Raw genomic sequence first — 13,876 nt, 5'->3', positions numbered from 1 at the left:
TAGATTTAGGGTTTGATAATACAAAAGCTGTTTCATGATAAAATTATTTATTTTAAAATCGTATCTAATAATTATAATACAATTAACTGACTAATAAAACAACATGTTCAATAAATTAAAGATTGCAATTCTTATGACGGATCACTATTGTTATTACAATACTATTTTATTACTATTTTATTAGGTGGCAACTATTATAAGTTAACAGTGAAAGGCATACAATGTGAACTGTAAGTACATTCGAATTCGGTAAGAAATAAAAATAACGATATAATTTTTAACGTTAGGAACACACAATTTTTTTTAGTGACAGAAATGATTATTGAATGTGAAAGAAAATCAGGTACAAGAGAAAAGAACAGTTAAACACTTTGGTTCATGGAATTTTAAATGCATAACGAAATGGCATCCAAAGAAATAAATTCGATAAAGATATTGTTGACTACTATAAAAAATAGCAGCACCAAAATTGGAAATACTGTAGAAAATAAACAGAATAGTATTTTTTAACATTATTTGTTGGTTCGAGTATTTTATTTACATTATATACCATGTGTGACTGCAGTACACTCCACATCCAGCTATATGGCTGATCAGTGTATTATCATTTTTTCTATCAGAAGCCCCATTTACATGAAGAGAGTTTACCGCATGACTAGGCGTAAAAAATGCTTAGGATCGACACGCACGCTAGCGATTTTAAAATTTTATTATTTTCTTTTAAGCTTCTTAAACTCCCCCTACATAAATGATCGTTACATTCAAGCTGGCAATACCAAAGAACTTCTTAACAAGATTCACCGAATTTTGGACAAGGAAGACTTATTTACCGGCTCAGTAATGATTTAATAAAAATCACAAGTATTATTTCCTAATCCAATATTTAAGCAGTCTTTCCAGGTATAGTATGGCTCAAAAGTTTATTATACGTAGAACCGTTTTACTGAGTGGCGCGAACAAAATAATCTAATATGATAGAACGTGCACCTAACCCAGTCTCGATAATGTTTTACCTAGTTACTAACGCAAGGTATTACAGTGCAAATATACAGGAAAATACTCGAATGTTTTCAAATAGTTGCTACATGTCAAAAACTTTTAATTAAGAACTGCAATTCCTATTAACGTGGACCTCTGAAATGTTGATTTAAAACTTTTTATTAGCCCTAAATATTTCATAAGGAGAGCTACACTGTGATCACAGACAATTTGGAATAAATTGCAATCTTTTCTGAGTCATTATTTTCTTTTTCATTTCCATACATTGTTTTTGGAAAAATAAGGGATATAGAACCGAATAAAACCGAATGAAAACTACCCTTATGCTGTAGATTTTAACGCACGTCATAAGCTATAAAATTGTTTATTTTCACAACTAATACATTCGTGAATCACCGTAACCAATTTGGCATCATCTCAACATATTCATAGTGTAGATCTTGGTTATATAACCTATTGAGACCATGAGAGTGTTTCATTTATCCGATTCCGACGAACAACCCGAACCGGAGCTAGGCCCTGCAAACAAAAACAGGCAGATTATATTTGAATTAAGGTAAAATTAAAGTAAATAAAATATATTTTACAAATTAAATTAAATAAACTCGTTCCAAATATTTATTTAAATTAAATTACCTGGGTTGTTCTGCTGTTATTAAAAAACAAAATAAAAATTATTTCCGGAAACTAAAATGACCTGCCGTATGTTCGGATTACACAGTGTGCCTTTTAATTTTTTTTTTGGGAAAGAGCATTATTAAAAGTTTTTTTTTTAACCTGGTAGGTGATTAAACATAGGCATAAAATAACAAAATATAATTCCGACCAAGGAGTCCTAATAAGACATAAAAGGAGTATATATTACGTACCTGAATGTCTTGAGTATCGGCCTCGTCTCCGCGGCTGCCTCGTAGGGCTGTCTGAGTTGTATTCAGTTTCTGTGTCCAGCGGCGGCGCCGGACCATTCCGAGATCGGGTGGCGCGGCTGTCGTCATACCTAACATAAAATGTCATCATGATCATTTGATTTATTCATTTTTATCTAAAAGAGATTGCTGACATGACTTTTGTATAAAAAATATTATGTCTATCAGCCTAAAATTTAAAATACCATTAGGATCGTATCCCACACCAGCGTTAACGCTTCGAGTTTCTAATGCCAAGCGGTCGGGTTATTGGTCTTAGGTAGCATTATTTTTTGGTGAATAACAAAGTACACCCGTCAGACTGGGACATGGCATGCGACGGAAAGGACATCGCAGGGTTGGTGTTAAGTACCGGCAATAGTAGCGTATCTAGTTTAGTTTATATCCACATCTCATGTCTATTCATAGCTTACCTTTCCCTAGACCTCGATCGCCGCCTGGAGCGGGGCGAGTAGGGCGAGCGGCGGGAGCGCGGCGAGTAGCGGCTGTCGGGCGAGTACCGCACTGTCTCGGGCGAGTAGCGGCTGTCGGGCGAGTAGCGACTCTCCGGCGAGTACCGGCTGTCGGGCGAGTAGCGCCTGTCGCTGTATCTGTCGAAGTGGTTGCGGATACTTAGGTACGAGTTCAGTAGAATTGGGTGGATGACTAGGTCAAAAATAAATTACGTTGTCATATTCATTTAGTGAAGCATCTAAAAATAATGTCACTTCCATTTATCGTTTTGATGGAATAATTGATTAAATTTTTTAATTGATAATATAAGCTAAATAAGAATCCAGTTTGATGTGAAAAATCTGTGACGTCATAAGTTGCGCTTTCATACATATTGCAAAGAAAGTGACAGTTTTTGACAGTTAAATAAAAGTAATGAATTTGACTCGTTGGAAACTACCGTATTAAATCGTAGTACTGCAGATCGACAAAACTACTACAGCTGAAGGGTAGCTGGGCAAAGGACATTTCATTATGTTAATGTTTGTTAGATATAACCAAAATTTTCGAAAACTTGATGAATGCTCCTGTCATAAAAGTATCGTTTTATGCATTTGATTATTGAGATTAAAATGCCGTTTTAAAAGCCTGAGATATAAGTAATAACTTAAAAAACACATTTCAGTTCAGGAAATTTTGGATCAGTGCAGTTAGGGTCATGACACAATGTACCGGCACCGCAACAGCACCGCTCCACACCAGCATTTAACTTGTCATTCAATTTGGAGCATTAAATCGTGTATATTATAATATATTTTTCATCCCACCATCTCGGAAAGAGTAGTTTTACCCTTTGATATCTGAGCGCAAAAGCAGTTTTTATCCTCTAGAGCGGCAAAGTGATTTGAATTTAGAACATCGTGTGCAATACTCATAGACATAATATTAGTAAACAGGACTGCGCATATAAACCCAAAAAACGAGCCGAGTGAAACAGTTAGTACGGAGGCTGTCTGTCCCTTTCTAATAGGGTGACTATGAGATTAAGCTATGTGAGACAAATCCGAATTTGCTAAGATTATTAAACGCAGATTGGTATTGAAGTTTTAACTTACACAGTTTGTGACCTTAAGATACTTATAAAGGCTTTTAATAATTAGCGGGAATTTGCAGTATAAAAGCAGGAAGATTCGAAGTGAAGACTGGTTTTTTTTTGTATTTCTACTTCATATATAGACTGCTGAGCCATTTATGTCGCCTTTCTTCATTTTTTGGGAAGCTATAACAATAGTACAACAGTTTTAAAATCCATCACACATATTTTCACTCATTACAAGAATTCATGGGCACCCTAGTTGTTTGGTTTAGGAAAATGTTATTATTAGCTAACCTGTGGAACGATATATTGCAACCACCATAGGATTCACTTTTACAAGTATAAACGCAACACTTTTTCACCATTTAAATAGTTTAAATTGATTTAATACAAAAAATATAAACAAAATTTTAAATGCTGATTACGCGCCAAGAATGTTCAGGGTTACCGCTAGAAAAAAAAAAAACAAAATAAAAATTTATGTTGTTTATGTTTTAAGAATTAATTTGTTGACTTACAATTGTTAAAATAAGATAAAAATATATGTGATTCAATTGTTTTTTTTGGGAAGACAAAGCTGTTGATCACAACATTTTTTTATGCTGGCAAGGTGTTAGAAAGAGACAAACGGCCTCCGTTCTAACTATCCCTCTCGGCTCGGATTTGCCTCTGTGTATTATGCAACAAATTTAGTACCTTATTGCGTTGGAATAGAGTTCATTTTCGTAAATATATATTTGGAGCGTGCGCAATCTTGTTTATTATATTACATCTATGGCAATACTCCATTTGTGACAATCTTGATAAGACTTTTCAGACAAATACATTAAACAAATAAAATACTGCTTAAAATAATTAATTAAGTAATTTTTATTATTGTTATTACGTAGATTTTTAACCTCGTTTCATTTTTAAACTGAGTTTTCAAATAAATGAACTTCAATAGGTACCTACTTCTTTTTGATTAATAGGTACTCATATGTGCGCGCCATTTTGTTTTTTGAGTTTAGAAATTTCCTCGATGAGGTGGGATGAAAAGTTACGTGTTGCACTCGAGTGCAAAGATTTTTCACCTTGTGCTCTTTTGATTTCCTCGCTATCGCTCAGGATTCTAATTATTGAAACACTCGCTACGCTTGTGTTTCAATTTTAGAATCCTTCGCTTGCTCGGTCATCAAAATTGAGCCCGCGGTTAAAAAGCAACTTTGCACTCTTGTATAACAAATAACTATTGTAATGTCAATATGAAAAAGCCAACGGCGGGCAGTCAGCGCGCTTGCCGTTACCACACAACTCGGTTCGCAGCCCGCGTGCTGCTTAGGCGCCGACTCCGAGTCGGCAGCGAAGCAATCAATGTTCAATCATAACTGTCTTAAAACAATATTGAGTTTGCGGTGACAGCAAGCTTACACATCGCAGCCGGCGAGCTTGCACCTTGCAGACAACGCGTAGTTAGCGCGCTGGCAGCTAGCCGTAGTCTAAATTCGGGGCGACGCCGTGCTGCAGCTGTGCTGTTGCGGTGCCGGTATAATGTGCCATGACCCTTACTTTCAAATTCGATATAACTTATAAGAGATTTATGTCATACCTAGGTGGATGTGGTGAGGGCAGCCTGCCGAGCGGCGGCGGGCGCGGTAGCGGAGGCAGGAGCGGCGGCGGTAAGAACATCGGCGGCAGTGGCGGCGGTAATACCGCATTCTCTACCGTATCCAACGGGGAAGACACTTCTGAAAGACAATTAACAGTGTTTATAATAAAATTAAAGGTGGTATTTTATTACAGAGTCGGTCTGAAGCGTTTATTTCAGGCCTTGGCGCTCTTGACGGATACTTACTTGCGAAGGTTAAGGTATTTGAATTGGTAAATTATTTTGGTTCAAAATTAAATCGCATTCATTACAAATGGAAGTCAAGATATTATTTGCTAGATCTTTTTAATATTTCAAAGGCTGCAGCTTCTGAAAGCAGCTTATTCTATGCCATTATTCTATGATGATTCGGCGTTCAGCGAGGCTTTAAAGTGCAGCGCGGTGATGTGGTGTGGCCGTGTAGGTAGGTAGGTTCACACTTAGGTAACCGTACGGGTTACACACTTAACAGCCCTTTCACACGGCAGTCCAGTTCTGCGAGACCGGCATTTTACTGTATCCTGCAAAACTGAACTACGTGTGAACACAGCGTCCGTTTTTGCAGGATTCCCGCATTTTACTGGATGAACGATTCAGTTTCAAGTGATAAAACCGAATCGCACAAATCGACGGGAACAGCATTTTGCAGGATCCTGCATGCGGTTTGCTCGTGTGAACACTAGCATATAATAATTTTTTTTGCGATCAAACGGGATCCTGCAAAAAACGGTATCCTGCAAAAAACTGGAGTGCCGTGTGAAAGGGCCGTTACTGTGGGTTTTACACTTGGCCGAAAGTAATGTATATACGTACTGTGATGCGGCGACACGGCGCCGTCGGCAGCGGTGAGCGCGGCAAGTTTGCGACGTAACGCCGCCGCGTCGTCCCGCGCCGCGTCGGCGTCGCGCTTGGCGGCGCGTGCTTCCAGCCACGCGGCGTGCGCCCGCGCTTCTACCTCGCTTAACGCACTTCGTCGGGATGATTCCTGTTCTGCTAGTTCTAGTGTTAGCGCGTCGCATTTCTCTCTGTAAATGTAGGAAGTAGGTGGGATCATTTACTACGGTGAAAATAAAAGAAAAAATATTATGGTTTTGGGGTTTGCAGTTCTAAGGAAACAACTTGAAATATTAGTTTTTTTTTTCGTGTACACTCCAAAGAATCAAACACGTTTCGTTATTAAAAGTTCACGGCAGAAACGATATACATAAAATATACGCAATAACGAATGTGTCTTCTACAAAATATGTACGATTTTTGACTGTTACAAAAAATATAGAAACAACATGAATACTCACTTATATCTCTGTACTTCTTGCTGTAGAAGTTCAATCTTTTCAACGGTGCTAGCTGACTCGCCTTGCTTACTCAGCCATAACGATTCTTTGGCGCTAAGCTCTCTGTAAATTAATAAAAAATAAAATTAAATAATAAATTTAAAAAAACCCCCGACCCAAAAAAAGTACGCAATTAGTATGACAAAAGGTTAAAAACGCTAAACCCTATAAAAAGCAAAAAAATAAAATTATAAATTTAAAAAAACCCCCGACCCAAAAAAGTACGCAATAATTATGACAAAAGGTTAAAAATGCTAAACCCTATAAAAAGCAAAAAATAACTTTTAACACTACGTAAACTAAATTTTGACGTGTCGGGGGACCGCTTTTTACCTTCATAAATACTTACATAAATCAAATGATACCTACCTAATTACAACATTCGTTAAAAAAAAAAACACGTATCTAAAGTAATGAATTAGAGCGGTCCCCCGATACGAAAAAATTTAGTTTACGTAGTGTTAAAAGTTATTTTTTGCTTTTTATAGGGTTTAGCATTTTTAACCTTTTGTCATAATTATTGCGTACTTTTTTGGGTCGGGGGTTTTTTTAAATTTATAATTTTATTTTTTTGCTTTTTATAGGGTTTAGCGTTTTTAACCTTTTGTCATACTAATTGCGTACTTTTTTTGGGTCGGGGGTTTTTTTAAATTTATTATTTAATTTTATTTCATGCTTTTTGAAGGAGCTCCTTAATTTTTCCTTCTTTCAGTTAATTTCTTTTATTTTAAGATGGGGTCGCTCTATGCGATCTCGGCCAAAGGATGCTGTTTAACAATCCTCATAACATACTGGCTCTGGGAGAATTGCACAGATTGAGGAAACATAAACCTTTGGTAATTCTAGATTTTCAGCGAAGATATAAATCGGTTTATCCGTTTCATTCCGGCATTCCAGGGTTTCATCCGCCACATCCCATTTCCAGTATCAGGTTCTCGTCAATTGAAGAGAACTAGTCAAGACAAATTCAACGAGCCCAAACTCGATGGGTTTACTAAAAGGCAGTTCAGGGTTACGTCTCCTACCTTCGTGCCCTAACAGCAGACCAGCTCAGTGGTTCCAGAAGACATTAGTGTTTCAAATTTCAGATCCCACACATGCTTGCAAGTAAACTGAGCGTGTAACATTCCTCTCACACCTAACAAACGAGCTGATGACCTTGAAGACCTGAACCGATTTCCACCAAACATAGCTAAGAACACTCCCGAATGACACTCCTTTTAAACAAAAAAAACCGCATTACAATCGGATCATCCGTTTGGGAGCTACGATGCCACATACACACACACACACACACACACACATACACACACACACACAGACACGTCAAACTTATAACACCCCGTCGTTTTTGCGTCGGGGGTTAATTAAAAATTAGTAAACAATCTGTAGGTACATTAAAAATCATATAACATTTATTTAATTTAGCTCTCGTGGAACTGCCTGCGTTTTTGACATCTTTCATGCAACCAATGAAAAAAAAAATAATCTTTGGAGCCTCATTTACTTAAAATTTTATTTTATGAGGTTACAAATAATCTTTTTTAATTTATATTTTTTCCCTTTTACTACATACATACCTATATCAATTAAATCCAAGATAATTTAACAGCGATTGGGATGAAGTTTTTGATGCTTTTTAGTTTCAGGTGTTTAACAAGAATAGTTTTTAATTATATAAATATTTGTACATAAATTATAATGTATAAGTGTACTTACTTTAGTAATTCCCCTTCCCTCTCCTGGAAATATTTGCCTAAGACCTCGAGCCTGGTGAGCGCTTCGCTGGCACTCTGACTCATAGTAGCTAAAGTCTCTTGAGAAGCCTTCAGTTCTTCGGCCAGACGGGTCCTTTCCTTGAGTTCAGTCTGTAAAGTATTATTAGAATCAGAATTAAAGTCGAAAATCAGAAGAAAAGGGCAACTCAATAAGTCATTTTTTTATATAAGAATAAAGAAGAAAGGACATAAATGTGAAAATTCCAATTCAGTACTAGCTGTTTTCCCGCGGTTTTCCGCGTCCGGGAGGACTGCTGGTCGTACCCAGATAAAATATAGCCTATGTTCATCAGGCATAATGTAGTTTCCTTAGAATTAAATAATTTTTCAAATTGTTCCACAAATTTCGCAGCCTATTCATTTCAAACAAGCATCATCATCCTCTGAGCCTTTTTCCAATCATGTTGGGGTTGGCTTCCAGTCTAACCGGATTCAGCTGAGTACCAGTGCTTTACAAGAAGCGACTGCCTATCTGACCTCCTCAACCCAGTTACCCGGGCAACCCGATACCCCTTGGTTAGAATGGTGTCAGACTTATTGGCTTCTGACTACCCGTAACGACTGCCAAAGATGTTCAATGACGGCCGGGACCTACAGTTTAACGTGCCATCTGAAACACAGCTAATGGTGTCTAAGATATACTTAGAAAGTACATACAAACTTAGAAAAGTTGCATTGGTACTTGCCTGACCTGGGATCGAAACCGCGCCCTCATACTCGAGAGGTTGGTCCTTTACCCACTAGGCCACCACGACTATTACAAACAACATATAACATTTCAAACAAGCAAACAATCAAATCTTTCCTCTATCTATATCTATATTATTAGTGTGAAAATGAAAAAAAATTATTTATGTTGATCAGGCACAAGAGGAATAATAGGAATAGGAATTATTATAGCAAAAATATACCATAGTAAAAAGTACTTACCTCATACTTGCTCTCGAATGAGGTTTTCTCTTGCAATGCTTTGGACAGTTTAGCTTTGATTTCAGTATGGTCTAGGAAAGATGTGACATCCACGTCTGCTGATGTTCCATTTTTCAAATCTTTTACAGCATCCTGAAAATACATATTTACTTGTAAAGGAATGATAGTGACCTACAGAAATAAAAAAACTGGTCAAGTGGGAGTCGGACTCGCGCACGTAGGATGCCTTACCATTATCAAAAAAACGGCAAAAAAATCATGTTTGAATGAATGAGAACTCTATTATATGTATATTTTGGTTTTCAGTATTTATTGTAATAGTGGCAAAAAATACATCACCAGTGATAACTGTCTTACTTTCACAGTTATATTATACTTAAGGCTTTGGTATAAAAGAAATAATTTATAACGACCTTTGCCAATATTTTGACTATTACATAACTTGTATGGGGCTAATATCAAAATTCTATCTCTAATAAGCAAATTAAAAGACTGATACAATAAAGGGAATGGCCATAATAGAATTAAGAGACTTTGGTAAAGGTTACATACCTTTAAGGCTTCAATCTCATGTTTCTGTAATTCTATTGTGTTTTTAGCTTCTGATAACTGCTGGTTGATTTCTTCGAATTGTTTCTTTTGTTTTTTGAATTCTTCTAACGTAGATTCAGCCGAGACATACTTGAGTTGGAAGTTGTCTCTCTCTCGGCTTACGGATATTAATTCCTCTTCAAACGCTTGAATTTTACCTAGAAATATGTATAAAATTGATTCAGTTAACAAAAGAGCAGAAATTAAAATTAAGATAGTGTATCATCTGCATCGCTGCCAAATATATATTTATTTTAAATGAAGAGATGAGCGGGTCAAATATTTTAATGTGCAATTGTACATTTGGAATTATTAAATTGTGTGAGCTAGTTAACTTGAAGTAAATCTCCAACATAATCAATTTAAAATAATGTAGATAATTATAATTCAACCTCTGTTTCACATTGTCATGCTGACTTTTAAGAAACAAACCTTGACCTGTTTACTTGTAATGTTATTACAATTTTGGTGATGTGTAGTGTAATGAATTTGACAGAGATTTGACCAAGAATATAGATGCTATAATTATAAAAAAGGAACATCTCAGTTTTGTAACTGGTAAACTCACCATTCAACTCCACAATTTGCTCTTCAAAGTTAGCTCTCTCCGCCAAGAGCTCACTAAGAGTATTTTCCACTTCACTCAAGGTATTCTGCAATTCCCCAGCAGTATTCTCCGATACCCTGAGCAACTTCTCGTTATCATCTAAGGAATTACGTAGTCTGTCGTTTGTGGCCTTCAACTCATTGATTTCTTCCTTCAGAGATTGTACCATGTCGTCCATACCGAATGAGCTGTCTTCAATGCCAGCTAACTTGCTTTTAGTAGTGGCAAGTTCCTCTTTGAGGATCTCACACTCCTGTAAGTAATATGGAAGTTAGTTTTATTAGAGAAGGAAAATAATATGACTCATCAATTTATTTATGGCCAAATTATTCATTCATTGAACAACAAAGGTATGTCAGATTAGATACCTGAATATAATTAATTTTATTTAATCAGTAATTTTGGAGACTCCTGATAAATTGACTGTCGTAAAAAAGGTTCTCAATTTGGATGTTTTACCCTTAACACTGAAAAGTCTATTTAAAATATTAGACTTCAACGGAGAAGAGCTCACCTTAGTGGTGAAAAGTAAATCCCGTTGCAATGAATTGATAGTCCCTATAAGTCTTCCATCCTGTCTCCTGTTGTCTATGTAGTAGTATCCCAGAGTGAACAGTAGGACTGAACTAGCCGTGGTTAGAAGGAATGTTAGCAGACGGTTACTGCCATCATGTGAAGTGCCATCGCAGTACTCATCACTGAAGCATGTTTCCCCTGAAATTGAGATTTTAAGTGATAAACATTTGTGATAACTGTGTACTTATGATGAAAAGTCAATTTCTAATCACTAATTATGAGCTGAGTTATTTATAAAAAAAAATGCACTTTTTAATTCTTAATAATTAATTCATGTACTTGTGATTGCTGTGCATTTTATATTGATAAGATAGAGTTTATATGTGTTGGGCCAATCTCAATAACTTAATACACAAAAATGTATGACAGTGAATAAATTATATACACATCTTTCCTTAGTGATATTACAGTAAAAGATAAACCTACTTCAGATTCCTGTTGTGCTCAATGACAGAAACTTGTATCTTTTAACATCCTACACTTACTATAACCACTATGATAAAACATTATCAGATCTAGATTGCATATAGGCAACTGTATGAGTAACCATTCACTGTTAGGAAGCATGTTCTGAAAACATTGATGTTATGTTAACAAATGAAATGTTTTGAAATGAAATCATTTCACCAGGTCTTTCTCTGTAATAATGATTTCATTTTGTTTGTGATTATTCACACACTGCTACACGTTGACATAACATTAAAATTGGCTTGCTATGTGGAAAGAATTGGAACATTCACTGAATAATTGAATCTAGACTAGTTAATACTATCTAGAATTAACTTACCAACTGATGGAAACAAAGCTTTAGACTCCTCACTAACCCCCATCACCGAATAATACATTGACATAAAATATTTCATGAAAGAGAATCCTTCATCGCCATCAGCTTTTTCAGTCTCATATGTTGGATATTCTGTATTGTATAAAGGTTCTGGCGACTCAGTTGAGGATGGCCATATGTCGGCTACAGTTGAGTACATATTTGAAAAAAAGCCTTCAGTATTGTCATCTTGTACTGGAGCTTCAGTTGATGCACTGTTAATATCTTCTACAGGATCAGGCAAAGAGGAGATAATATCTTCCACACTTTCGTAAGGATTTGCCTCAGTTGTAATAAATTCTGGTACTTCAGAGCTTTGGCTAGACTCCTCAGAATTGTATGGTGCAGGAGTGGTGGCAAACAAATCCTGTTGGGCCACGTCTGGTGTTGGGATTTCTGTTGTAGGTGGAGCTTCTACACTCGCTAATGGCGAAATCGCATCAGGGGTTGGCACAGTTGAAGGCACTTCAGAGAATGTGGCAGGTATTGTCTCTGTAGTTGTGGGTAGCTTTATTTCTGGATCTACAGGTAGTGGTGACTCAGTTGAGGGTTCTGGAACAGGTTCAAGTGTTGTCAATGTTTCCATTGATGAAGGAATCATTTCAATTGTGTCTGCCACTGTAGAAGCAGTATTTTCATTAGATTCTTCACTTTGCACTTGGGGTTTGTTGTGAATATCTACGTTAATGTTGGAAAATATTGGTGGTAGAACTTGCTGTTGGATAGGGGCTAAGGGTTCATATATGGGAGGCACTACAGGGTCATTTGCAGGAGGTGCTATAGGTTCATATGCTGGAGGTACTACAGGCTCATTTACATCAAGCACTACAGGCTCATTTACAGCAGTTACAACTGGTTCACTATTAGGATTTATGATAGGTTCAGTTGAAGCGCTAATGGGTGATTCAGTAGTCAAGCTCTCAGGTTCTTTTGTTTGACTTTCTACAGGTTCCTCACTCGGGAGTGCAACATTGTCATTTAAAGAATTACCATTAGGCATAACATTTGTCTCAGCTGAAGAGTCTAGAGGCACTTGTACATTTTCCAAGTTATTATTCAGGGACATGTTTTGTTCTTTGTTGTCATTCTGATCAGGTTCAGTTAGTGTGTCTTGCAAGAAGTTTTGTTTCTCAGGCACTTCAATGATGGACTCACTGTTCAAAGAACCTTGACTGCCAGTAGCTAACAAGTTTGGTGATGGGACTGTTTCTGGTGGTATTTCTTTAGAATTTTCATTTTGCAATTCAAACTGCTCACTGCTTGTATGTTCTTGAACAGACTCAGGTACAGTTTCCGGAGTAGACTCAACTTTTTCATTTAAATCATTAGAAATATTAGATGCTTCAGTTTGTTCAGCAATTTCTGGTGAAGCAGTTGTAGTAGACTCATCATTTGGTGGTTCTGAATTTTCAATTTTATTTGACTCATTTTCAATACTGACATTCGCTTCATTACTATCATTAGGAACATTATTATCTACATTTTCATTTGGTGTTTCTATTGCACTGTTCAGTGATGGTGTAAGATTTTCATTGGAGACAGTTTTCGGTGAATCAGTAGCAGAATCCTGCTGTTCGGCACTGACAGATGCTTCTGTGGTGTATATTGTTGTGCCTTCAAAAACTTCATGAGCTTGTTGAACCTTGGCAGGCTTAACTTCATCCTTTATCACAGACTCAAAAGCAACAACTTGTAGGTTCTTTCCTATAATCTTAGTTTCTCTTAAAAACTTGGTGGGAACGAGGCCCGCTATTCCATTGATGTCCACAAACCATAAGTCTTCATTGGTACCAGCTGATTTCATGTAAACGATAGCTTCACTGTTACCGCGAAAAGATATTAGGTCCGGATCAGCACTATTATAACCCAGCAAGGTTCTCGCTTTAGATATAGGTTCTGGAAGAGTAACAAATATGTTGTTAGAAAGTTATCTTCCGAAAACTGGCGTTGTAATGTATTAGGCTCTTACCGTTGCATTCTTTGTTAACACAATATACTTTGTCAGGAGTCCTGCATTGTGACACTGAGATAAATAACGTAAATAAAATAAGTTTTAACACAATCATTTTCGCATTCTAATAATTCTATATTAATATTTCTTAAAAAATTCGCTAGACGTGAGGCCACATCATCTGTCAAGTCGATCGTTCGGTCGTT

The 13,876-nt window shown here is 36.6% G+C and overlaps 1 protein-coding gene across 2 annotated transcripts; it reads right to left on the bottom strand.

Annotated features, from left to right (window-relative positions):
* Nucleotides 1–30: 30 nt before the first annotated feature.
* LOC124629500 (transport and Golgi organization protein 1) lies at nucleotides 31–13,874 on the bottom strand. 2 transcript variants are annotated; one of them, XM_047162888.1, is made up of 14 exons: nucleotides 13,689–13,874; nucleotides 12,710–13,615; nucleotides 11,684–12,271; nucleotides 10,835–11,034; nucleotides 10,282–10,573; nucleotides 9,675–9,871; nucleotides 9,123–9,254; nucleotides 8,134–8,282; nucleotides 6,376–6,477; nucleotides 5,894–6,105; nucleotides 5,042–5,180; nucleotides 2,339–2,515; nucleotides 1,869–1,996; nucleotides 31–1,518 (listed from the first exon to the last, which is right to left on the bottom strand). In XM_047162888.1, the coding sequence occupies exons 1-14, from the start codon at nucleotides 13,783–13,785 to the stop codon at nucleotides 1,475–1,477; spliced, it is 3,363 nt and encodes a 1,120-aa protein (XP_047018844.1). In that variant the 5' UTR covers nucleotides 13,786–13,874; the 3' UTR covers nucleotides 31–1,474. The 2 variants fall into 2 exon arrangements, with proteins under 2 accessions (XP_047018844.1, XP_047018843.1); XM_047162887.1 differs by having other exon boundaries at nucleotides 11,684–13,615.
* Between the last annotated feature and the right edge of the window lie 2 nt (nucleotides 13,875–13,876).

This window comes from Helicoverpa zea, chromosome 4 (assembly GCF_022581195.2).
Source record: "Helicoverpa zea isolate HzStark_Cry1AcR chromosome 4, ilHelZeax1.1, whole genome shotgun sequence".
Lineage (NCBI taxonomy): Eukaryota > Metazoa > Arthropoda > Insecta > Lepidoptera > Noctuidae > Helicoverpa > Helicoverpa zea.
Note: the sequence above shows the minus strand (reverse complement) of the source record. Positions and strands in the feature narration are given on the sequence as shown.

What these genes read in the sequence shown, in the direction of transcription:
- LOC124629500 (XM_047162887.1), bottom strand. Translation starts at nt 13,785, where the DNA reads ATGATTGTGTTAAAACTTATTTTATTTACGTTATTTATCTCAGTGTCA. An exon ending in AGGGAAGGGGAATTACTAAA is followed by an intron (nt 6,478 to 8,133) that starts GTAAGTACACTT and finishes ATTAATTTACAG; the next exon opens with AGAGCTTAGCGCCAAAGAAT. An exon ending in CCGATACTCAAGACATTCAG is followed by an intron (nt 1,519 to 1,868) that starts GTACGTAATATA and finishes TTTTGTTTGCAG; the next exon opens with GGCCTAGCTCCGGTTCGGGT.